The 26,655-nt window shown below is 40.0% G+C and overlaps 1 protein-coding gene across 5 annotated transcripts; it reads left to right on the top strand.

Annotated features, from left to right (window-relative positions):
* Positions 1-5,027: 5,027 nt before the first annotated feature.
* On the top strand, positions 5,028-26,085 carry SLC18A1 (solute carrier family 18 member A1). 5 transcript variants are annotated; one of them, XM_077773096.1, is made up of 15 exons: positions 5,028-5,151; positions 5,808-6,171; positions 6,783-6,841; positions 9,455-9,538; positions 10,647-10,739; positions 12,569-12,658; positions 12,900-12,943; positions 15,216-15,276; positions 15,360-15,455; positions 21,757-21,835; positions 22,577-22,628; positions 24,139-24,202; positions 24,459-24,578; positions 24,801-24,934; positions 25,765-26,085. In XM_077773096.1, the coding sequence occupies exons 1-15, from the start codon at positions 5,028-5,030 to the stop codon at positions 25,876-25,878; spliced, it is 1,578 nt and encodes a 525-aa protein (XP_077629222.1). In that variant the 3' UTR covers positions 25,879-26,085. The 5 variants fall into 5 exon arrangements, with proteins under 5 accessions (XP_077629222.1, XP_077629225.1, XP_077629224.1 ...); XM_077773099.1 differs by lacking the exon at positions 24,801-24,934; XM_077773098.1 differs by lacking the exon at positions 15,360-15,455.
* The last annotated feature ends 570 nt before the right edge of the window (positions 26,086-26,655 follow it).

Below are 26,655 nucleotides of genomic sequence, written 5' to 3' on the forward strand. Positions count from 1 at the left end.
ATTTGAGAACAACTTGCATAGTTTTGGGGTTTTTGTTTTGTTTTGTTTTGGTCCTGTGGATCTTCCAGAATTTGTTTCTTTCCAAAAAGCAATTGGGGTATATGGAGTCTCTTTGACTAAGTAGCAAGGGACAGAAGCTGTACTGTGGCTTCATTCTATCTCCAATTTGCATTCAGACCCAGGCAAGAGTTAATTAGTTCAATGATAGATAAGCACAGATGAAAAACAGCACAGCGCAGCCCATCTTTGCCTAAGATAATTTCTCCTCTTTATCCTCTCTAGTACTGCTTTCCTGCTTCTGACGCACGGAACAAAGGGTCTGAATGAAACCTGTTGGAGGTTCCAATTAAATCTTTGTGGACAAAGGGCTCACATGACATCCTCAGATAACAGGTGGCAATAAATCCTTCAGCAGATCTACTCAACAGAATCCCTGCTGAACAGCAAACAGCTGCCAATAACTCATTGAATACTTCACACAAGATGGAGTTTAAGGTAAAATATTTCTCTTCCTTAACACATTTAATCCTTCCTTTTAATTTGTGTCTCTCGACAGAGAATTTTGACTAAAATTCTCTAGTAAACTAAGTTTACTGCTGATTTGTTGGCAAATTCTTGATTTCTCTAGTAATTCTCTAGTAAACTAAGTCTAGCAGACTAAGTTTACTACTTTGTTGACAAATTCTTGATTTAGTTTTTGTTTGGTTTTGTTTGATTTGGTTATATTTTTTTGATCTGTCTTTATAGTACTTATTCCATTTTACATGTAGTTTTCTATTGATTTTTTTTAAGTCTCTTCTTCCTTATCTATCCTAGGTTAAATTTGTATTTAGAAATACATTATTTATATAGAGAAATGAAGGATCTTAAATGATTACATGCATTTTCTGGTTAAAACTTATCTGGGAATTTGGTTCAGTGGGGACCTCTTGGTCACTTAGAACTCTCATATGGATGATGTTTTTCTCTTAGCTCCAGTCTTAGAACAGAACAGAGTAGCTCAGTAATTGGGATACTCTCAACATTTAAGGCCCACTGTTGAACTCCAGTGGTAACCATTTAAAATTATTTATTTCTTATATTATGAAAGTAGTTTAAAAAATTAGAAATTACTGGGGCACTTGGGTGGGTCAGTTGGTTAAGCGTCCGACTTTGGCTCAGGTCATGATCTCGCAGTTTCTGAGTTTGAGCCCCATGTCTGACTCTGTGCTGACAGCTCAGAGCCTGGAGCCTGCTTCAGATTCTGTGTCTCCCTCTCTTTCTGTCCCTTCCCTGCTCACTCTGTCTCTGTCTCTCTCTCAAAAATAAACATTAAAAATTTTTAAAAATATTTAGAAATTACAGAAAAGCAAAAAGAAAATAATTTAAGTCAATGATTATAATAGCTGACACTCAGGTGTGTATCTTTCTAATCTTTCAAAATATGCACATATTTTATTTTTTATATAATTAAGGTCAAGCTGCAAATACAGTTTAATTTTGTTTTTTAACTGTATTTTTAAGTCATTAAAATCATTTGAAACAATGATTTTAAGAGCTGTTTATGTTCCACCATTAAAATGTTTTATTTTTTATTGATATCAATAATCAGCAATTAATAATTTTAAACATAAATCTTTGGCTGCACTTCTGATCTTTTTCTTAAGATAGGTTTTAGAAGTGGGGTTACCAAATTAAAGGTTACATAATTTAAGAGCCTGATACATTTCATGACAGTAATATATTTTAAAATTTATATGATTGGCATTGTTGATACCACAACAGAAGCCACAAAAAAATAAAAGAATTCCCAGAAACTGTTATTTTCTGAAGTTAAAAAAAATACTATGACTTAATGTTAATTAATGCTATAGAATCCTAAGGAGAGAACTAATCGTGACAGTATTTTATTTACAAACAGTAAGACACCTTTCTAAGCAGAGATTTATAGCTCAGACAAAATAGAAATGCTTCAAGTACCACAGAGCAAGGGAAGATGGTGGAATATAATCCTGCAAGTTGAAAAACTTGGAGTTTTATTACAGTTTAATACTAAGTGTGTGACCTGAGACAGAGCTCCTAACCTCCTGAGACTCAGATTTCTCATCTGTGAAATGACAGTGTTGGTCTAGGTTAGGGTTTCTCTGTGGGCAGCACAAGTAACGCTTGTGGCACATGAGATATTCTGGGGTGGGACAGACCATAGGCTATAATTTTGGATTGGTACATAGGCATAAACCATACGTTTTTCAAATATTTGTTTACTTTTGAGAGAGAGAGAGAGAGAGAGAGAGAGAGAGAGAGAGAGAGAGAGAGAGGGAGGGGGAGAGGGAGAGGGAGAGAGAGAGGGGNGGAGAGGGAGAGGGAGAGGGAGAGGGAGAGGGAGAGAAGGACAGAAGATCCAAAGTGAGCTCTGTCCTGACAGCAGAGAGCCTGATGTGGAGCTCAGACCCACAAACAGTAAGGTCATGCATGACCTGAGTTAAAGTTGGATGTTTAACTGACTGAGCCACCCAGGCACCCACCATACTTTTTTTTGGTATGGCATATTTATTTTTTAAAACAACAATGGTATTTTGGTTTTTAAAAAGAGTGGACTTAAAGGAAAAGACTAAACAAGTGATAATACAAGTAGTCCTCACATATTGACATAAACCATTGAAGTGATAGGCAAATGTCTAATATTTGGGAAAGAGAGCTGGGTGAATAGAGCTAGAATCTGCTTAATGTCCTAGGTAGAATTATAAGAAAAAGCAACAAAAAACCCGAAATCAAGTAATTGTCCCATTTACAATTGCACCCCAAACCATAAAATACATAGGAATAAACCTAACCAAAAACATCTCTACTCTGAAAACTATAGAACACTTATGAAAGAAGTTGAAGTGGACACAAAGAAATGGAACAAACTCTGTACTCATGGGTTGGAAGAATAAACATTGTTAAAATGTATATACTACCCCAAATAATCTACACACTTAATGCAATCCCTATCCTAATATTTATGTAGAACCACAAAAGACTCTGAATAGCCAAAGCAACCCTGAAAAAGCAAAGCAAAGCTGGAGGCATCATGATTCTGGATTTCTAGCTCTTACAAAGCTGTAGTCATCAAGACAACATGGTACTGGCACAAAAACGGACATGTAGATCAATGCAACATAAGAGAACCCAGTAATGGACCCACAACTACATGGTCAACTAATCTCCAACAAAGTAGGAAAGAATATCCAATGGAAAAAAGACAGTCTCTCAACAAACGGTGTTGGGAAAACTGGACAGCAAAATCCAGAAGAATGACACTGGACCACTTTCTTACAGCATACACAAAAATAAATTCAAAATGGATGAAAGACTTAATGTGAGACAGGAAACCATCAAAATCCTAGAGAAGCACACAGGCAACAACCTCTTTGACCTTGGCCATAGCAACTTCTTACTAGACACGTATCCAGAAGCAAGGGAAACAAAGGTAAAAATGAACTGCAGGGACTTCATCAAGATATAAAGCTTCTGTGCAGCAAAAGAAACAATCAACAAAACTAAAAAGCAGCCTATGGAATGAGAGAAGATATTTGCAAATGACACATGTGATAAAGGGTTAGTATCCAAAATCTATAAAGAAGTTATTAAACTCAATACCCAAAAAAACAAAAATTCAGTTAAAAATTGGGCAGAAGACATGAATAGACATTTTTCCAAAGAAGATAACCAGATGGCTAACAGATACATGAAAAGATGCTCAGTGTCACTCATCATCAGGGAAATGCAAATCAAAACCATGATGAGAAGGGCGCCTGGGTGGCTTAGTCGGTTAAGCGTCCGACTTTCGCTTAGGTCATGATCTCGCAGTTCGTGGGTTCGAGCCCCGCATCGGGCTCTGTGCTGACTGCCAGCTCAGAGCCTGGAGCCTATTTCAGAGTCTGTGTCTCCCTCTCTCTCTGACCCTCCCCTGCTCACGCTGTCTCTCTCTCTCTCTCCTAGAAATAAATAAAAATATTAAAAAAAAATAAAAATAAAAACCATGATGAGATACTACCCCACACCTGTCAGAATGCCTAAAATTAACAACACAAGAAACAACGGGTGTTGGTGAGGCTGTTAAGAAAGAGGAACCCTCTTGCATTGTTGGTGGGAATGCAAACTGGTGCAGCCACTCTGGAAAAGAGCATGGAAATTCTTCAAAAAGTTAAAAGTAGAACTACCCTATGACCCAGCAATTGCAGTACTAGGTACTTATCCAAAGGATGTAAAAATACAGATTAGAAGAGGTACATGCACCTTGATGTTTATAGCAGCATTATTAACAGTAGTCAAACTATGGAAAGAGCCCAAATGTCCATAAACTGATGAGTGGATAAAGAAGATGTGGTATATATATATATATAGAGAGAGAGAGAGAGAGAGTATTATGCTAAGTGAAATAAGTCAGTCAGAGAAAGATAAATACCATATGATTTCACTCATTTGTGGAATTTAAGAAGCAAAACAGATGAACATATGGAAAAGGGAAAAGGAGGGGAGGAATGAGCCATAATAGACTCTTTATGATAGAGAACAAACTGAGAGTTGATGGAAGGAGCTGGGTGGGGGATGAACTAGATGGATGATGGGTATTAAGGAGGGCACTTGTTATGATGAGCACTGGGTGTTGTATGTGTGTGAGGAACCACTGAATTCTACTCCTGAAGCCAACATTGCACTGTATGTTAACTAAGTAGAATTTAAATAAAATTTGAAAAAAAGAGAAAAAAAATGTGCTTAGAATTCCAGATATAAAAACCTGGTAAGCAGTACTTTCCTATAAGGCATTCTGGGAACCAAGTAGTGTTGTTGAGATGTATAAGAAGTGAACAGAGACACAGGAATTAAAATGGTTCAAATACCATCCTAGTATCTGCAACTACTTGTACTTTTCATTTTAATACTGAGTTCCACTTGTCTGAGCAGAATTTCTTCCCTCTTCTATAAAGGCTGCAGAAGACCTATAGCCGTAACAGGATCTTCCATAAGAAACTGGAGAAGACACCTCCAGCCCAGCTCTTACCATGCTCAGGGTGGTTTTGGATGCTCCTTGGAAGTTGCTCAAGGAGGGGAGAGAGTCTCGGAAACTAGTACTGGTGGTGGTGTTTGTTGCTCTGCTCCTGGACAACATGTTGCTTACTGTAGTGGGTATGTTTGGATGTCTCTGCACTGGGGGTTAATTTGCTCTGGGTCCCAGTAGGGAGCACAGACCCTGCTAAAATTTAGCAGTGAGTGGACATGAGGATTTTTCTTTTTATGCTTGAAAAATACAAAAGATAAACGAAGTTTAGAGCTGTTCTGTGACTTGCCTGAGGCTTCCCTACTAACAGGTGCTAAGCTGGGGTTCAAGTTCTGTCCAACTGATCCCAGAGCTAGAGCTTCTTGCACTATACTTCCCTGACCCTACCATTTCCATGCTTTGCCATCTCTGTATGAAAGATGAAACAGTAAAACAAAGTTTGCCTTGTTGAACTTCAGCTGCGAAAGTGAGCATCTGGTAACTTGAAAATTTCCCCACTCTGTATGTATGTCTGACAAAACTCTATAAATATTGATTTTGTGATTAGAAATAAATGTTAGCAAGTAGGTGATTGGCCAATACAGAATCCAAGAGTAATAAGGACCAATTTTGTGTTAGTTGGAATTTACTTAATCTAATAGGATAATTTGGACAGCACAGTCTTTTAGTAGGCTTCAAATCATGTCACTCAGAGCATGAATATAAAGCTCATAGTAATGGCCCTGAACCAATTAGCATTCAAAAGTATTCTCAGCCCTCATCACTTGTCCTTCTTGACTTTCAGTGCCCATTGTACCCAACTTCCTATATGCCACAGAGTTCGAAGAAATCAACGCTCCTCTGTATGTTGGCACCACCACAGTTTCCCAGCATGCCCTTACTTCTCGTGCCTTTTCCACGATCTTCTCCTTCTTTGATAACGACACCATGGCTATTAAAGAAAGTGCACCCAGTGGCGCAGAATGGACAGGTCGCACTTCTGGTACCATCCCTCCTCTAGTCACTGGAGCCGTCTCAGCACAACAAAACAATTGCTTGCAAGGCACAGAGTTTTTGGAGGAAGAAAACATACGGGTTGGGGTTCTGTTTGCTTCAAAGGCTCTGATGCAACTTCTGATCAACCCATTTGTGGGACCTCTCACCAACAGGTATCTCAATAAGTACAGTGCTCTACATGGTACTCTCTGGCTCAGAAGTAAGAGGATGGGCTGTGGTATCATAAAAGTAGTTAGAAGAAAAAAAGAAGGAAAACATACTTGTCTATCTCAGGGGAGTCAGCTATTTGGAAAGCTGGTTACCCAAAGGATTACATGGTATTGATGAAATGCCATGGAGTTCAAATTTTCTTAATGATGTAATGACCATTGAGTACCAAGAAAAGAACAAATGGTCAGAAGTATACTGCTGATGTTATTTCAGTGCTCTGGAACATGTCTCGAAGGCAGAACTACTACAGTCTAGAACACTGGTTTGCTGGCTGTGTTTGGGATTACCCTGATGTTTCAAAGGAATATATACTCTGACTAGGCCATCCTTCCTGGAAAAAAAAGATTTTGGCCCTGGTCTCTGGGTAAATTTGGATATTTATTTATTCGCTTATACACATTCATATGTCATATCCATCTCTCAGTTTGCCTTCAGAGATATGTTTTTCCATGTACTCAACAGCAGTTCTATTCTCAATTATAAGAAAAAAATATAGTCCAAGTATATTGTTGCCTATTGAGACTGTATCTTTTTCTTTTTAATTCTCTTTTAGAATTGGCTATCACATCCCCATGTTTGCTGGCTTTGTTATCCTATTTCTCTCCACAGTTAGTAAGTAATTTGGTTCCTCTTTTATTTCATTCACTGATAACCTTTGATTTTATCACAAGCACTACAGTAAAGAGAGTAGGGTCAAGCTAGCTAATTAGGCATCTGACTAAATGGCCTATGACACTGATTTAAATGCTTTGCTGCTTTTGATATGGGGACTAGAACAGTAGTGGCAAATCATTTTACTTGGCATTTGTATATTCTGCTACAGAAGAACAGACACCTCACTTCCAACAGCTGTGAAAAATTGTAAAGACTTTTTAAATAAGTGTGCTATAGTGTGTGTGTGTGTGTGTGTGTGTGTGTGTGTGTGTGTCTATCAGTAGTCCCTTGAATGAGTTTAGTACAAACCTCTCATCTTTGGGAAAAGGTTGTATTGTTTTGATACACAAAGGTAAAGGGCCACCAGCAAAGAATCTAAATTGGACAATAGCCACTGGATAATACGAAAAAGTCTACTGCCTTCAAGTAAGGACATTAAAGATTATAGCTTAAGAAATAATTTTGCTTTGAAAACAACAAGAAAAAGAAAGACAAATAGTCTATCCAGTATAAGATAAATGTTCTAATAAAATAGAGATGGAATAAGAACAGTAAATGAACAAACTATGTCTGGAAATTGACCCTGAAAATTAAAATAAGAAGGAATGAAGGGGCATGGGAGGTTACTGCAGGATAAGGTAGCCTGCCTCTGCTGACTCTGCTTCCAGTAACATTATTTCCTTCTCTCTCCTGTTTTTCTTATAACCTTTTTGTTACTTTTCTGCTTTTTCTATTGCCCTACCTCAAGTTTTCTTCCCTTTCAGCATAGGTCTTAACTCTTATCATCCAATAATTAGCATAAATTTGTTGCATTCAGGGCTGGAAAGCTGCAAAGAGCAGAAGCTTGATGTGTGAAGTTCTGAGAATTGCAGCTTACTTGTGAAAAATTCTAGCTAAATCAAAGAAAATGAGGAAATTCAAGTTAGAAATGTTTATTGAACTTCTAGAATAGCCCATGCCAAACGGTAAATTAAAAATGAATAGGATTCTCTCTTTTATCAAATGAGACTAATAATTCTCTCCAAAAAACTTAATGGAGCACACATATTATGTCTTGATGGCAAAAGCCATTGGGGAAAGTTAAAAAATGAAGTGATATGGTTCCAGTTCAAGAGTTTGTGATGCATGCCTGGGGAGATAAAACAAATACCCAGCAGATTAAGATAATGCTATAGTATTCCAAACTCTTTACTATAAGGTCCTTGCTTGATTTTCTGCAATTAAATAATGATTATTATTTCCATGCTATAACCAGTGTTGCTATACTGAATTTGCCTAATTCTAGCAAATGTTTGGTCTTTAGGGAATCTTATGTGGCATTTCTTTAGGGTTTTTAAATACTAAAAAGAGGTTGCTGATGCCCATTATTACTCTTAAGGGCCTCCACCTGGGACCTATGCTTAATGTAATTAGGAGTGAAATGGCAGCCCATGTTTAGGGGCAAAGTGAGAAAGAACTTTTTTTGGTTTTCCTACATAGGGTTACCAACCATTCTACTTTGCCTGAGATTCACGGGCCTCCCAGAATACAAAGTCCTTGGCAACCTGAGACAAGTTGGTCACTCAGTTATCAAAGGACATAGGAACAGCCAACCTTGAACAGACTGAAAATCAGAAGGTTTAGGAGAAGGCATTAGAAACCCAGCAAAGAGAGATCAAGTCCATACATGTTTGGGAGACAGTGTGATCACATCAGGAAGTAATGGGAGAAAATTATAAGATATCAAACAACCAAATATATCTGTAATGAAAGGGCAAATGGATTACAATTCTGCTGATTCAGATACTTTGGGAGGGAGTCATCTTTCTTTCAGGGGCATTGTGTTGAAATGGAGGTGAGACATGTCTGGATTTACCAAGCTTACCATCAATACCCTATAATTTAGTTTTTGATAATGTATTTCTGTTTGGTACTCAGTTTTGTGTATGCTAGTCTTGAGTAGACTTAAAGGGCATGAACTGGATGCCCTTCCTTTATTTCACATCTGTTGCAGAGTCTATCTAGTATAGTTGTGTGTTTGGTATTACTTAATACATACTCACTTATTTGATTTGTTTAAAATATCTTCCAGTAGGAAGAGGAAATACCTAACTGGATCACAAGATATTATTTTCTACCCAATGCCTATGGTCCTTCATTTACATATAGCTTTTGTCCCCTCGCTTTAGATGATCCAATGGAGACCAACAATGGCAAAGGTCAAATGTGGGTGTTGAAAATGAAGGATTGAGAAGTAGGATCTAAAGGCATTAAACTTTATGGACAGCCATGATTCCAGTGTACAGGATGTTGATCTTTGGACAGGAAATGTCAAAATCCAGCTTTCCATCCACTGTGTGGTGAACTGGTTTATACTTCTGTGGTTTCTCAGTTTTCATGTCAATGAAAATGCAATCCTGATTAAGGTGTGGGAGATTAGAAAGACATCTCCAAAAACAGGGAGCAGTGATCATGCTTTATTAAAACATATATTTAATGACTTATATCTATAATATCATGAGCACATTTTCTGGTGGCCAGGGATAAAGACAATTTGCTAACTGGAGCATGCTTGTTATTCTCTTTACTCAGTGTTTGCTTTTTCTGGTACCTATACCCTACTCTTTGTGGCTCGAACCCTTCAAGGCATTGGATCTTCATTTTCATCTGTTGCAGGTAATACTGACATCTTACACACACACACACACACACACACACACACACACACACATCTCTTACTATCTTCAGACCCTATAAGTTTTATATGAATAGATAGGAAAGTATCCCAGTAGGCAGAAATTATGATTCAAAAACAAGAAAATTGGGGGCACCTGGGTGACTCAGTCAGTTAAGTGTCCAACTGTTGATTTCAGCTCAGGTCATGATCTCATGGCTGTGGTATTGAGCCCCACATTGGGTGACAGCATGGAGCCTACTTGAGATTCTCTATCTCCCCCCATATCTGCCCTACCCCCTCTCAAAAATAAAATAAATAAACATTAAAAGACTAAACAAAAGCAAGATAATTATAGTTATTGGCAGTGTTATAAATCCTGAAGCCTGACATAACTTTCTCTGACAATATTTAGATATAGCCATCTTAGGTCATATAAGCTCAGTAAAAGCATGGAGTAGGCCAGGCTTGTATTTAAGGCTACTCTATGATCTTTTCTCTGTCCCTCTCTTAACATTTTATAGGAAAAGTAATGTGAATACTACCAATAACCCTATCATACTTTGCTAAGTATTATCAAATATAACATTTAATGTAATCCCACAAAGTAGATATTTTATGCCATTTTGCACATGAATAAATGACATGAGAGCCCAGCCTATGCTCTCTTCCAGATACTCTGTGCTTTCGTCTTCCTTGGGCACCTCCATTGAATCTAATAGTGTTCTGTGTTTATAGATTTTCCTTTCTTTGACCTACTCCATATCCATTAATTCAGGGAAATATGGTAGGGAATGATAAAATGCAATGAAATGCAGAATCAGTGGACAGTGATATTCTATATTATCCTTCCCAGAGACTTCTAAACTTCCAACAATATTGTGAGCAGGAGCAGAGAGCAATGTGGGAGTTTGGGGAACCAGTGAGGACAGTATTTATAAAATACTATAGTTTAAGTTTTATAAAACTCCTCAAACTGGAACTCTAAGTAATATGACTCCTGATGATATAATAGTGATAGAAGACTAAGAACTAGTAGACCAAGGGTTCAGTGAGAGAGGCAGACAGAAGGCTCCTGTATGCTAACTCCATATGTAACTCTCCTTTTAGGTCTTGGGATGCTGGCAAGTATCTACACTGATGACTATGAGAGAGGGCATGCCATGGGCATTGCCCTGGGGGGCCTGGCTTTGGGACTGCTGGGTAAGTGGAACCTGGACCCAAATCTAGGTTCAGAGGGTAGGGTAGTGCATACTCTTTGAAGATGGCCCCCAGGAGGCAGGTGTTTCCAAGGTCATGGAAGACAGTATTTTCTTTCCTTTTCTGTCCAATTATATTTTGAGTCCTTCTGAAATGTTTCCCCCAAAAAAGGCAAAGTCTCTTTCCCCTTAAGAAGCTTAATAGACCTGGGAATGGTCTAGAAACCTAGTCTGTTCAAGTGATCAAATATCCCCATGTTAGCAGCCACTATCTCACCTCCACTTTCAAACATGGCCAGTGCTTTCAAAATGAGAGGAGCTCCTTGCCGGAGTTTGTGCTAAATACATTGCAAACATAATCTCTCCTAATCCTCACACCACTATGAAGGAGGAATGATTGTCCTCATTAAATAGATGAGGACTAAAATGTTTAAATTACCGTCCAAGATTACATAGCCAGAAAATGCCATAGCAAGGATATAGACTCACATTTTCTGGACTAAAAACCCAAGCTGTAAACCATAGCCTATGTTCCTTTGAGGTTCATCCCCCATATGATTTAATTGACTAGTCCGAGAAGTCATATATTTTATGGACACTTACTACATGCCAAGCACAATGTTAAGACAGAGAGATATAGGTAAGAAGCCTCACACATGTTTCCTTCCCTCCTTGCAGTCTAGTTGAGGAGAAAACACCAAAGGTCTCTTCCCTGGTCCATACCCCACCTCCCACCACAACCATGGGAGAGAGGGGAACAAAAACCCTGTTCTTTGCTAAAATCCATTTTAACAAAATGGATTAAAATCCACCCAAGCTAAACTTTTGGTACATCTTGGTCTCCTTTATCACTTCTCACTTTCTTTTTTTTTTTTTTTATGTTTTATTTGTTTTATTTATTTCTAGGAGAGAGAGAGACAGCGTGAGCAGGGGAGGGTCGGAGAGAGAGGGAGTCACAGACTCTGAAACAGGCTCCAGACTCTGAGCTGGCAGTCAGCACAGAGCCTGACACGGGGCTCGAACCCACGAATCGCGGGATCATGACCTAAGCGAAAGTCGGATGCTTAACCGACTAAGCCACCCAGGCGCCCCCACTTCTCACTTTCAAATGGAAGAGCCCATTATATTCTCTATAGCCACTTCCTCAAGGTTGGTTCCTCATCACGTCTCAGTTGGAACCAGCCTGCTGCCTGATCTCTTTTGCCTTCCCTTCTTCCCCCAAGTGCCACCAGAAAAAACTTCCTATGCTCAGAGGTAGTGGCATTTCTCCCCTGCTAAAAAGCATGTTTCTCCATAGCCCACAAGGCCAAATACATGCTTTATCTGGATATATGGGGCCCTTGACTATTAGGCCTCAACATTCCCCACCTCTACTTTTTCTCTCCCAAATACTCATATTCTAGTGACTGAACACTGAACTGACTTCATTCTATTTCTTCTACAACCACAGTCTCTTTTATTACACCTCAGTGCTCTTCATTTATGCTTCCTCCCCACCTGCATTACCCACTTGACAAAGCCCTTGTAGCCACCTGAACTCACTGCACTGTGTTTACACAGCACTTTGTAGATTGAACTTTACTGTTGAATTTTACTTTTCACCATGTTCTAATTATTTGGATCACTCCACACCACCCCCATCACACGCATTTTCTCTGTTTGAACATAAGCCCCTGGGAATTAGGTCTTCTTCATCTCTGAATTCCCAGAACCTCATGTGGAGCTCAGTGCCTAGTAGCGCTTTGGTAAATCTTATTGGGTGTATGTGGGCAAATCACACCAACTAGGAATTGACCCTTACCTCTGAAACCCATGCCTGTTTTGCCTTTCCAGTGGGAGCTCCTTTTGGAAGTGTGATGGATGTGTTTGTTGGACACTCTTCACCCTTCCTTATATTGGCCTTTCTGGCACTACTGAATGGAGGTAAGTCATCATAAGAGACCACCAGACAGATGATAGCTTAAGTCGGGTTGGCAATGTACTCTGCTGTGGTGTCAGTCTTGATATACTCAAAAGATCAAGGACTGCACTATTCTAGGAAAAAATGAAGAAATTCAGGGAGTTAGATCTCTACATTATAGGATGATAACCGTGTGGCTGTTACTGAAGTTTCCAACTAATCAGTGGACAAACTGAACTGTCTCTTTCTCTGCCTCTTTCTTAGCACTCCAGCTGTGTATCCTACAGCCTTCCAAAGTCTCTCCTGAGGTAAGAAGGCACAAAGCTCTATTCCCAAGGGATATATAGAATGGTTAAGTGCTAAGATCCAGGCTCCCCTAGGTCATCCCTGTCAAGCCATAAGAAGAAAGGTAAGAGGAGTGGAGTGAGGGAAAGTGAGAACTATACCTGGATTCCAAGATAGTGCCATATTTATAGTACTATTGGGGATGGTGAGGGAGAGTCTGGTTTGATGTTGGACAAAGATGGAGGAAAGGCCTTATGAAAAATTAAAGAAACATTACAGAATTTGTATATATAAACTCAGAACAGGAGACAATGACATTGGGACCTGTGAATTCATGCTTATAACACCTCAGAGCTAGAGAAGACCTTAGATGCTGTTAAATCTCTCCCCTAAGAGCACCTTGCACACTATCATCCTATCATGATTAAATATCAGAGTTGGTATTTGTCTGACTCCAAGCCAAAGATGGCTGTGAGAAATTTGTATCAAACCACATAGAATGAAAGACAAGGAAGTACAGAAAATGTGGGAAAGCTTGGTCTAAAAACCTGGATTTTATAGCCACATCAGACAGAAGTGTGGGTAACATGGGAACACATTGCTTACAATTGGGGTATGAAGTGGAGGCAGTCTTGTGGGTCCAAGCCCTTAATCTGTGGGGTCTGTGCTAATTCCAAGTAGTGTCAGAACTGAATTAAATTCTGTGACAACCAGTTGGTGCCCACAGAGAACCGAAGAATTGCTTGGTGGAAAAGCCCACACATTTGGTATCAAAAGTGTTGTGAGAGGAGAAATTGTTTTCATTTAATATCTTTTTGAATAGTTTTGACTTGGATGGTAATGTTCTACATATGCAAAAAAATTCAATTATTTTTCTGGCTGTATGAAATGTCATTGTGCATGTACCATATTTTATTCAATCTCATACATTTGAACATTTAGGTAGTTTCTAGTACTTTGCAATTATAAACAATGCTACAATTAATAACCTTATATATATATGCACTTTTATAACATTGGAAATAATCTATAGAATAAATTGCTAGAAGTGGAATTTTTGGGCCAAAGGGTTTATTGGACTTCTTAATGTGTATTTTATGATTTAGATTTGTCTCTTTAATTTGAATTATATATTTAGTTTTAGTATCTCTGAATATTTTAATCCACCCCTGTGTGTAGGCAGAGATGATTATCACATCAAAACTATTAATTATATTACAAGACAGGATGTAGGACACAAAGTTCAGAAAGTTGGAAAGAGGGAGAAGTTCCAGCTACTGAGTCAAAGAATACTGTGGAAGAGAAGGAGCCATTTAAGATTGATTATGAAGAATGGGTAGGATTTAGATGATTAGGACCTGTAGAGAGAAGGAAGATAGTTTAGGCAAAAATGACCCACTGGAATGCATGGGAGGAAGGTGGAGTGATTGAGTTTAGCTGGAGTAAAGATTTTCTGAAGAGAGGGGAAAATTAGAACTCAATATTTAGGCTCACATTTTATTTTTATTTATTTATTTTTTAATTTTTTAAGATTATTTATTTTGGAATAGAAAGAGACCATGAGCAGGGGAGGGGCAGGGAGAGAAAGAGACAGAGAGAGAGAGAGAAAGGGAGAGAGGGAGAGAAAATCCCAAGCAGACTCTGCACATCAATGTGGAGCCTAACATGGGGCTCAAACTCAAGAACCATAAGATCATGACGTAAGCTAAAACCCAGAGTTGGACGCTTAACAGACTGAGCCACCCAGGAGCCCCTAGGCTCACATTTTAATCTAGATATTCAAACACCTTTTGCTACACTTGTCTAGTATGGCTCAAAATGGTCAGAATAAAGCATTCAGAATGCTTGAGGAGCTTTCTAAGTTATCACTTCTGTGTTCACCTTTGGGATTCAGCACCTTGCCTGTGGTTCTTCCAGGGCAAAAATTAGTGCCAGTGAGATCTAATGGTAAAGCCCAAGACCAATAGTCCACACATCCATTGTCCAAGGCTGGCCTTGCTGACAATCCACTCTCATATGGTTGATGACCGTTTGAAGGCAGGAATCATGTGTGGAATATGTTGTCCTCCTCTCTGTGACTACTACATTATCTGCCTTACAGACAGGAGGTAAACTGCCAGGTGACTTTGTGACATTAGGAAAGTCACTTTATCTCCTTTAACTTGTCTGGTCTCTTCAGTAAAGGGGCTGACATAGATGGTTTCTAAGGTTCTGTCTTCATATTCTCAGATTCTATGAAAATAAGAGAGATGTACACTGTACAAATGGAAATTTTTTTGTTGTGTATGTTCTCAGAGTGCTAAGGGGACTCCACTCCTTACGCTTCTCAAAGACCCTTATATCCTGGTGGCTGCAGGTAAGCTGACAATGCCTCTCTTTGGGATAGGAAGAGTTTGGGCTTCCAGGTAGCCATGGGGGCTCACAGAAATGTCTCTCCAGGCTCCCTCTGCTTTGCTAACATGGGAGTGGCCATGCTGGAGCCGACATTGCCCATCTGGATGATGCAGACCATGTGCTCCCCTGAGTGGCAGTTAGGTAAGTGACCTTGTTACCCAACTTGGGCTTGGACAGACGTTTATGCCATGGCCCTTTCTAAGGTAACTGAGAAGCATTATCAGCCTCAGGTCTTCAGGGTCACAATGTGCTTCCTTTGTCACAACTTTTCTTTTCTTTTTCTTTTTTTTTTTTTTTTCATTTGTATCTTCTCTTTCCACACTTAAAATTGAGCCTGAGTGGTCAGGCAGTACCTCCAAGAAGCATCCTGAGATGGGTGGGGTGGGAGGGGTTGAGAGGGGCTATGGGGCAGCAACATGCCCAGCTATGTCATAGAATGATCAATAATTTTGAGTTAAAAGACCTAGGTTTTCATTTCAGCTCCATTGATTGGCTATGCAAACTTATGAAAACCACATCAATTTTCTGAGCACCAGTTTTTTCATCTCTGAAAAGGGCATCGGAATACTGTCTAGTTCAAAGGGTAATTTGAGGGATAAATGTTATAACTTGTGGAAATGCTTTGCACCTGTGGAATATTAATGTGCACCACCGTTATCATCCACTCTTTTCTCTCTTCAACTCCCCTTCCCTTAGATTACCCTTTTCCTATCTTTTTACCTCTAACAAGGTGCTTATGGAGTATATTGTTCTGTGATAAAGGCCTCTAGCTTCCTCTGCTTCATGGTGAGACGTCCTCACGACTCATCTAAGCTTAGATGAGCTTGGCCTCAGGAAGCCTAAGAAAAGGGAACATAGAAGGCTGTGTGCCATTCAGTCACTATAGGGAGGAGAAGCTTATGAGGCCAGATGGGAAGTTGATATGAACCTGACATAACTCAGTATATAATAAAAAGTACTAAATCTAATTTTTTAGAGGACAATTCTAAACAAGGCTCCAAGCTGCACTCCTAGCCTCAAATTGAATTTTTCTGAGCTGCAACTCGCTCTGACCATGACAATTAATTGAGTTAGTTGGTGCTTGGTACAGAACAGTGTCCTCTGCCCCCAGGCTTTTGCAGCACAGGCTCTTGGTGCAGGTGGGCAAATACAGCTCAGAACAGCTCCTCCCCAACCTTTCTTCACCCTACAGAAGAGAATATTAAAAGCAAACCAGCCTTTAATAACTGCTGAATTACTGACTTTGGGTTTAATTGTAATTGTCAGGACAATTTCTATTAGGCAGCACTGTTTCTTCTAGGTACAGAAAAGCATAGAGAGGCTAGTGAAGCCAAAAGAAATTCCCTGGGCTGATTCCACGCCAGTCCCTTATGCAGGTGAGGCTGCAGTAGAAAGCCCTCTGGAGAGTAAGTCAGAACGACAAGAAGACTTTGTCTCCCACTATCCTTTACAACTTTCCTCAATCTTGGGGCACCTGGGCAGCTCAGTTAGTTAAGCATCTGACTTCAGCTCAGGTCATGAACTTGCACTTCATGGGTTCAAGCCCCATATTGGGCTCTGTGCTGACAGCTCAGGGCCTGGAGCCTGCTTCATATTCTGTGTGTGTGTCTCTCTCTCTTCATCTCCCCTGCTCATACTTGCTCTCTCTCTCTTTCCCTCTCTCTCTCTCAAAAATAAATGAAGATTTAAACAAAACAAAAAACAACTTTTCCTCAAAGCTATCTGCATCTGTAAGTCTAGCTTCACTAGTTCTTACATCATCTGGAGAGCTTGTTAAAATTCAGAGTGCTGGGCCCCACCCAGAAATTCAATAGAATCAAGTTTGAATTTTTGTAAGTTTCTTAGTGATGCTGATGTGTTATCAGTGACGACATTGAAAAATATTGCACTAAATGGAGACAACCTCTCATGGTTGTTGGGAGAAGTTGTAGACAGCACTTTTGAGAGTGCTTTGTCGTCTGTGACTGGATACTTTTTAAGTGACCCAGTACTCTAAGTGGAGGAAACAGCACAGGTTTTGGAAATAGGCCCATTTGGGTTTGAATCATGATTACCAATTGCTTTTGACCTTGGGTAAGTTATTTAACCTCTTAAAACACCACTTTTTTTATTTTTAAAAAGGGAGATGCTTTCAGGATTGTTTTCAGGATTAAATGGGTCCATATATTCTAAATGGATTAGCACTGTACATAGAATACAGTATACTTATACTCAGTAAATAAAAATTATTTCTATTTTCACCATTATTTTTCTAGAAATTATTTTGACAGTCACAGATATGTGTAATTTTCTGCTCCTCAGAAGATATGCTGTGAAAAATATATGTTTGTCCATTGACATATAGTTTGGAACGCCTATTTTACACAAAATACTACCAAAATGCAACCTATACCCAGGTCCTAAAGAACAAGCCTCATTAGTTGAGGAAAATCTCATTTAGAAAGTTCCACATCATTCAAAGCAATGTTAAAGAGATGTATTTAAGTGGCTAGTGGGCTTCTTAGAGGTACTTATTTCCAGATCTCAGGTAAACAATAGAGTAGGTATACTAAATTTTTAAAATCAATTAAAAATAAACAGCTGGGTACAGTTTTTCTGCCCTGTACAGATAGACAAATACACTAAGATATGCTTCACTTCCACCTCAATAAAGAGAATATTAAAATTAAACAAGCCGTTGACCAGTAACTGGTGAATTGTTGACTTTGGGTTTAATTGTAATCATCATGACAGTTTCCATTAGGAAACGCTGTTTCCTATAGGTACAAAAAGGCATAGAGAGGCTAGTGAGGCTTGAAGAAACTTACACTGCTGATTTTCTACAGTCCCTTATGCTACAGCCATCTGTGCTCTCACGCTACTGGTATGGGTAATGGAGACACATGAAGCTGGAAGGAGAGGGCCTGGGTTCAAGTCCTGACCCTGCTACTCACTGGTTATGATGTTAACAGTTAAGGCTGGTGCTCTGAGGGCACTTATTCTGTCCCAGACACTGTGCAAAACTGTTGGCATGCATTATCTCAAGGCTCACAACCAGCCATCTGGTAGGAATTATTATCACCGTATTTCATATGGGCAATAAGGAGGGCACTTTTTGAGATGAACACTGGGTATCATATATAAGAGATGAATCACTGGTTTCTACTCCTGAAGCCAAGGCTACACTGTATGTTAACTAACTTGAATTTAAAAAAAAAAAAAACAAATTTCTTAATCTGACCTAATTTCCTATCTCCCCCCTCCAAAAACTCCCTGGCCCTGTAGAACCTCCTGTTATTAACACATGTCCCCATCTTCTTCTTCTAACACATGCCTTCATCTTCTTCTCCAAACACTTCCTTCATCTTATAGGCCTGAATCCCTAATGTTTCCTGAGAACACGATTTTCCCTCTTGATGGAAGTCCATGTTCCTCTAGATTTTCCTTACTTTTGCTGCTGCTGGATCATTTCTTCTTAATTCTCCTGTAAAGACCCTTACTTCCAGGGCACCTGGATGGCTCAGTCGGTTAAGCATCTGACTTCAGCTCAGGTCGTGATCTCACAGTCCATGGGTTCAAGCCCCACATTGGGCTCTTTGCTGACAGCATGGAGCCTGGAGTCTGCTTCGGATTCTGTGTCTCCCTCTCTCTCCGTCTCTCCCCCACTCGTTCCATCTCTGTCTCTCAAAATAAAAAAAATAAATAAAAACATAAAAAAAAGAAAGCGTTGTTAATTCCTTTGCCCTGCTTTTCTTCTGAGGTTGTCAGCTGGCATAGCATTAATTCTGGTTAAGCCAGTCTGTTTGCCTACTCCTTGCCTGCACATGAGTAGTGGATTGGGGCTGTAGGAAAACATACAACTAGGTTATCAGTTTAACTTTATATTTATGGCTACAAATCTAAAGTAGGTTTTCATCAGAGCACCTGGGTGGTTCAGTTGGCTAAGTGTCTGACTCGTGATCTCAGCTCAGTGTCATGAGTTGAGCCCCACATTGGGCTCAATGTTGGGTGTGGAGTCTACTTTTAAAAAATTGAAGCCGGTTTTCTTATTACCCAACAATCTTTCTCTAAGTCCCCAGTTATGTTCTCCTTCCAACTTTCTGAAATGGTTATTTTACACTTATCCATTCAAACCTCCTCTATACCCTCATTTCTTTATCTTCATCCTTCTCACCTCCTAGTCATTGAGAAAATAGAAGCAATGAGATGAGAACTCGCATGTTCCCATGTTCTCTGCATTTGTACCTACATTCACTGCCTTCTCTTTATGGTTGAAGCCTCCCAACTCTCTCAGAGGCCAAACCACTTCTACTGCACTATTACTACTACTGCTACTACTACTACTCCTTTTACTACCACTACCACCACCATCACCACCCCCACCACCCTCTGCCCCCAGCACCACTATTACTACTTTTTCTTCTTCTTCTCCTCCTCCCCCTCCCCCACCACCTCTTCCTCCACCTTTTTTTCTTTTTTCTTCTTCTCTTCCTCCTCCTCCTTCTCCTTCTCTTCCTCTTTCTTCTTTTACTTCTTCTTCTGCATTCCATCCCTTCTTAACTACTTCATTGGCTACTTCTTATCACCTTTGTTACCTCCTATTCCTTTGCTAACTTTTAAAGTTAAGAGTCCCTGATGGTTCAGACTTTGGCTTTCTATTCTTCTCCATCTGATATCTCAGAGGTGATCCTAGCCCTCCCTATGGCTTTAAGAACCATGTGTAAAACAATGAGTCAAACACTTATATCTGTGCTTAAGATCTGTCCTTGGAAGTCTAGACTTATACACCCACTGCCTGACATCTCCAGTTGGATATCTAACACATATTTCAAACCTTTCATGTTTTCCCCAAGCTCTTCCTCTATCTCCAGCCATGAAATTGAGTAAGACAAAAATGAGAGATCCCTGATTTCTCTCTTTCCCTCACTCCCACTATGCCCATGCCCAATCTGACAGAAAATTCCACTGACTACCACCATAACACTGCTGATTTTACTCACTTCTTTCCATTGTGATCTCTAATCTGAAGCATTGTCACTTTCTTCTTGGGTTCTGCAAATAGTCTTCTGGCTTCCACGCTAGTCCCATGATCCCATTCTTCTAACCACAACCAGAGGACTTTTAAAAATGTAAATTAAAATATGTCATTTCCTTCCAAATTTTCCATTACACTTGGAATAAATTCCAAATTCTAGGCCTACATCTACTTTTCTATTTTTATTTAAATTCAAGTTAGCTAGGATACAAGTTAGTCTTGGCTTCAGGAGTAGAACCCAGTGATTCATCTCTTACATATGACACCCAATGCTCATCCTAAAAAGTGCCCTCCTAAGCCCATCATCCATTTAACCCACCCCCCATAGACATACATATTTTTTTATCACTCTTCATTTTGCTCATTGTGTTTCAGCCACACAGACCTCCTTTCTTTTCCTATAACAGACAAATGGTTTCTTCTTTAAGTTACTTGCATTAGATATTTTTGTTTGTTTGCTTTTCTGCTTGAAATGCCCTGCTTTGGTTTTTCAGATCTCAGTTTTAATATCATCTCCTCAAAAATCTTCAACTCCCAAACTGAAGTTAGCCTTGTTCCTGATCACATTTCCATGTCATCACATTAAATTTTCTTCACAGAACTTATAGTTTTTCAAAATTATCTTTTTCATTCATTTGTTTTGTGTGTTTATTATTGTCTGACTCCCTCCCTTGGAATGTAAACTCTCCAAAAACTAAGATTTTTGTCTATCTTATTTACCCCATCCAATCCTAGAACACCTGAGACATAGTAAAAGCTCATTAAAAGTAAACTGAATGAATGAATGAATGAATGAATGAGAGGGTAGGTTGCCTAAAGTCACAGAGCTAAAAAATAGCAAAACCACAATTTGAACCCAGAACTGTTGGCTCCAAAGCCCATGATCTAGAGCAATGTGACTGGTGCTTCAGTTTACAAAATACTTTTACATATGGTATCCAACGTACTTCTCAGTGTAAATTGGTCTGATTGAGTCATAGCTTTGTTTTTGCCAGATGTGGATACCAAAGCTCAGAAAGATTTAGTAACATATCCAAGATCATTACCAGAGCAGTAGGAAGAAGGGTGAATAGCAAGGTAGGAATTTCATTTCCCAAAAGATATGTATTTCTCTCTCTAAGGCTACTGACGTTCTTATCCTCATAATCAAAAGGATTTTATATGTGAGAATGGTTCATTATGGCCATTCTTCAAGAAGTTTAAGTGGGGAGCACATTGTATGAAAGCTAAACAAAGCCCTACTCCTGAGATAAATGGAGGTGAGAGCCTTATGTCAACTGCTCTGAGTTTGCACAAGGATCTCCAAAACCACAAAACCAAGTGGTTTGGGATCCTTGAGGGTAGTAGGGGGGACTTCACTGTCTTGTAGGAAATAAAGTATATAATAGTTAACTAGGAATGTCCTAAGATTCATTTGTCTTTCTACAGGTCTAGCTTTTTTGCCTGCCAGTGTGTCCTACCTCATTGGCACCAACCTCTTTGCTGTGTTGGCCAACAAGATGGGTCGGTATGTAGCCTGGGACTCTGTGGAGAATAATAGGAAAGTAGGATGAGAGAGCCCACAGAGAACAACCCCACAGAGAACATGAAAAAGCTCAGTACTTTGGGGGCAGTGATTATCAGACTGTGTTCCATGGATCCTTAGAGTGTATTAAAGAGGTGCCTCAGAGGCCACCAAGTAGAAAAGATTGAGGGCTAAAAGATATGAGTATGGATTTTGTTCAATTACAATGAGAACAGCTTTAATTTTATCTTTGGAGCTCAGCATAAAGATTTTTAAAATAAGTTTTTAAAAATCCTTGCTCTTAGAAGTCAGAAAAGGAAAGAAGTTTGGTATTTTCCCTGGCTTCTGAGATGGACCTTGAAGACCAGATAAAATATGAATAGGTGATACATAGTCTGAATTGGGAGGTAGCATGAATTAAGTTTGAGGGTTACTCCCAAGGGGCAAGTACCTTCTGAGTAAGCTGATTCCTCTTCTAGGGGAGGAAAGAATATGTTCCGTTCCACCTACTCTGCTTCTCCTATTAAAAGAGATATGGAGCCAGGAAGAGATGAGGGCAAGGAAAAGACAGGGAAAGGGCTCACCTGATTATAGACAAGTCATATAGAAATGTCTTCATCTTCTCACATCCTAAGGGGTTCTTGGAATTAGGGGTGGTAGAACTGATCAGTGTGGTTGAGATAGGGTGGCTGGTGGAAGGGATTTCTCCCTTTAGCACTATTTCTGATGGCTCTTTTCTTCTAGGTGGCTGTGCTCCCTGATTGGGATGATGGTAATAGGTACCAGCTTGCTTTGTGTAAGTATAAGGTCTAGGTGTGTGTATGTGAGAGAGAAAGAGAGAGAGAGAGACCCAGACATTTAAAGACTGTTTTCCTTTAAAATGAACAGAGGGTTAACTTATCAATGATTGCTAAATAGGTAGGAATTTAGCACTGGGGGAGATGCCATCAGGCATACCATTAAGGGAGGAGGGAAAGAGGGGGGAACAGTAATTGGGGCAGCTGTAGCCAGAGGTCTGAGGCCCCATTTATGGGCACATGAAACTATCCATGTTGGTATCTATTTCTGGGCCAACAGAAATAGATACTTCAAACAGAGTGATGAATTTTATGACTTAATTTATTCATCCCACCCTGACAGGACCCTAGGGGAACCATCATCTGAGTTGCAGGCTCTGGTGCCAGAAGTTTGGTAGAAAAAGAAAGAAATAAGAGCTTTTCTATTTTCAAGAGCCCCCTTCAAACTCTCTAAGCCTTCATTTTCTCTTCTCCATAATGGGAATCATCAGCACACTTGTCTCCTAGGCTTGAGGGAATAGTGACTAGAGCTGTAAAGCACTGAATACAAGTGCTTCAAGACAGGCTGGAGGTCCTGATCAGGAACTTGAGCTCCACAGTCATTCCCATCTTTTCCACTTGCTGCTGACTTGCTGTGACTGAGATGTAGCAACATGTCACCTCTTTTTGCTTAATATCCCCATCTGTGTAGAGAGCATTCTGATAGCACTTCATAGGGTTGTGCATATAAATTGCAACAGTGTCTGGCACATAGTGAGCCCACAGTAAATATTAAACCAAACTGCTGATAAAATATAAATACCCTTTGGGAATAATCCCTAAAATTGTGTTTAGCCACTGACATCTAAATGGTATGTTAAACCTCTGAGGGGTAAATGTTTTGGGGCAGGTGTAGATAACAGCTGCTCAAGGAGGGAGGGAGGTAAAGAATCAGCAAAAGAGGAAAGGAAGGCTTTCAGTGGGGAATTGGGAAGGCAAAAGAATAAGTTTCACAAGCTTGCTGGTGCAGCATCCCACACCATGCCACCTGCCTCTCTAGAGTATAGGTAATTGGTTGTTGGTGTCTTTTGTTTTGCTCCAGTGGCTATCAAGTTAGAATTTAACTAAAACCTTTGAATGTTTCTAATAGAAAAGGGAAGAAATTCCATTCAGTGAATAGTGAGGACAGAAATGGGTCTGGGGAAGGGGGTTAAAGTAAGGGGAGAGCTCAAGCAACAGAAGAGGACCATTGTTATAGTATAATGGAGTCAAATTTTAGGTTTAGACTTAATCTTACCACTTATTAGCTTAACTTTGGATAAAACATTTAACCCAAATGGCACCAATCCAGCTTTCATATCTTTAAATTGGAGGTAAAGATTCTTCTTCATAAGGAGATGTGAGAATCCAGATACTTAATACATGTGGTACATAGCACATGGATAATAAATGCATTTCACATGAAAACTCTTTGTTTCTGAGGTGGCTCAGGTGGACTCCTGATGAACTGTTCTCCTTTCCCTGTTGCAGGTTCCTCTGGCTCATAATATTTTTGGCCTCATTGGCCCCAATGCAGGGCTTGGCTTTTCCATAGGTAAGAGTACTTTAAAGGAGACAAGAACCTCCTGAATTGTGGCTTTGGGTCGGATAAGAGGAGGTATATGTAAAGGCAGAAGGAGCAGGAGGGCAGCTGGTAAAGATGTGGACTCCTAACTCCTACCAGGAGTAAGTGTGAGGGCCGAGTGGGAGGACAGCAGGCAAAAACACTAACAGAGGATAAGAAGCAAAGATGCCACAAAAAGGGAAGGGACTGTGAGTAGAGCTGACTGTCCTGTTTTCTCTGGCCACAGGTATGGTGGATTCCTCTATAATGCCCATCATGGGACATCTGGTGGACCTGCGTCATACCTCAGTTTATGGGAGTGTCTATGCCATAGCTGATGTAGCTTTTTGCATGGGCTTTGCTATAGGTATGTTGGCAGGGGACAGGGGAGTACCCATTGATCTGGTGTCCCATTTTCTCTTATCTATTGTTTACCAGCTGGAAATAGAGTCAGAAGGCTAATTCTCCGGGGGTTCTGAAGACATTTGACTTTGGGACATCCTCTGGGTCACCCATTGCCCCTTGTATGGTGTCTTCTGTGTGACCAAGGCTCCAATAAATACTTGTAAATGTGGTTTATTCCTCACAGGCCCATCCACTGGGGGAGCCATTGTGCATGCCATTGGCTTCCCTTGGCTTATGGTCATCATTGGGGTCATCAACATCATGTATGCTCCTTTCTGTTACTACCTGAGAAGCCCCCCAGCTAAGAAGGAAAAGCTGGTAAGGTTTTCTGACTGGTGCTAAAATGATAATAATCTTCTGGGATTTTTTTCCCATCTGGCTCTCATTTTGTTGTCCACCTATGCTATTTCCTCCCTCTTTGAATGTTTTTCTGCTTTGCCATGTTTTCTGATCTCATATTCACCTTTATCTTTCTTTTGTTCTCTTTGTTATTTTCCCTTCTCTACATAACCAGTTTGCTTCTTACACTGGGTGGTTAAGAAGGATCCTAAATAAAGAAGAAAAATGAGAGGCTTAGGTGCAGGGGCCATCAAAGGCATCCTGTACTTTACTTACTAGAAGAATGTGAATTACCAAATTATTTCCCCAAAGTAGGCAAAATTCCACCAGGCTCGCTCATTCATTCATTCATGTCTGCCATTACCTTTACCAGGTCATCATTTAAAGTACAAAACCTCAGGGAAGAGAACCACAACATATGATTTTAGTTAATATGGTACTTTCCTATTATTGAAGCATGAGTACCCTAAAGGTCTGGGTGGCTTAGTGATGGTTATGGGGGGTGTTCAAAGGGATGAAAGAAGACAGGTCTGATAGCGGATGGATCCAGTTTCAGCTGGCTCCCTGCTGTAGCTTGTATTACCATGTCAAGATTCAATTAAAAGCATGCCAGATATTTCCCTTGACTAGGGTTGCTACACCTAAGTGTCTTGGGAGGCCTGTGCCTGTACATGAAGGAGAAAAAGAATTCTACACTGTTTATTGAGTCTTTCCTGAGAAACACTAGATTTGAATGAGGTAGTGAGGGAAGGGAACTGGGAGACTGGTAAAAGATATGCAGTAATTTCTCTTCCTTCCTCTTGTTTTAGGCAATTCTGAGCCAGGACTGCCCCATGGAGACTCGGATATGTGCAACTCAGAAGCCCACAAGGGAATTTCCTCTGGGGCAAGACAGTGATGAGGAGCCTGGCAGTAAGGAATAACAGTGGAAGGTGGTCTCTGAGCCTTGTCACATGTAGATCCATGAGTCTTGGACTTCAGTGACCAAAGAGTGACCACCTCTTTCCTTAATCACCAGATCTCTATGGGCCATACAACAGGCTTCACTTCCCTCTCCTCTGGGTAACTCTTTTCTTCCCCTTCCGTGAGTGCCATTCCCTGGTTCTCTCCTCATCTATGTAACCTATAGCTCTTCAACTATGTTTTGCTGCCTCAGGTGGCTCATCTTTTATGGGAGGACATAGTGATGCTTTCTCCTAGGCTGTTGTAAGGCTGAATAAACTTAAGCTATAGTGGGTTCTGCAAGGAGTGACTCATTCCACGGAAACAGCTTTGAGTACAGATGCCTTGAAACCGATGGGGTGAATGGCAAACCTCATTTCCTCTGTTGTCTGATTTTCTTTGACACATCCCCAGTAGATCACAAAAATTTTGTCCTCTATTCCTTCCATTTGTTCTTTCCTGAGTTTTCTCAGCTGTGTTGGAAAAAGGTCTTCAACATTGTATTGCTGCCAAATTGCCGATTTGGGAAATTGTTTGCCTGGCTTTTAGTAGCTGAGTGGTTTTTCTATGGCTAAACCTATAGCTGCTAAAGTGATTTTGTCTTCAGTGAATGGGTGGCTGGGTTTCTACCTTTCCTAAATCTCTTTGACTCTTAGAAGTAAAAGCAGGAGGACAGGAAATAGAAAACAATTTATTAACTCCAAGATTTTATCAGAGGAAGTGAAAAGAAACTTTCCTGAAATCCCTTCAAACAGTGG

The sequence above is a fragment of the Crocuta crocuta genome, unplaced genomic scaffold, assembly GCF_008692635.1.
Source record: "Crocuta crocuta isolate KB4526 unplaced genomic scaffold, BGI_CrCroc_1.0 scaffold177, whole genome shotgun sequence".
In the NCBI taxonomy this organism is placed as follows: domain Eukaryota; kingdom Metazoa; phylum Chordata; class Mammalia; order Carnivora; family Hyaenidae; genus Crocuta; species Crocuta crocuta.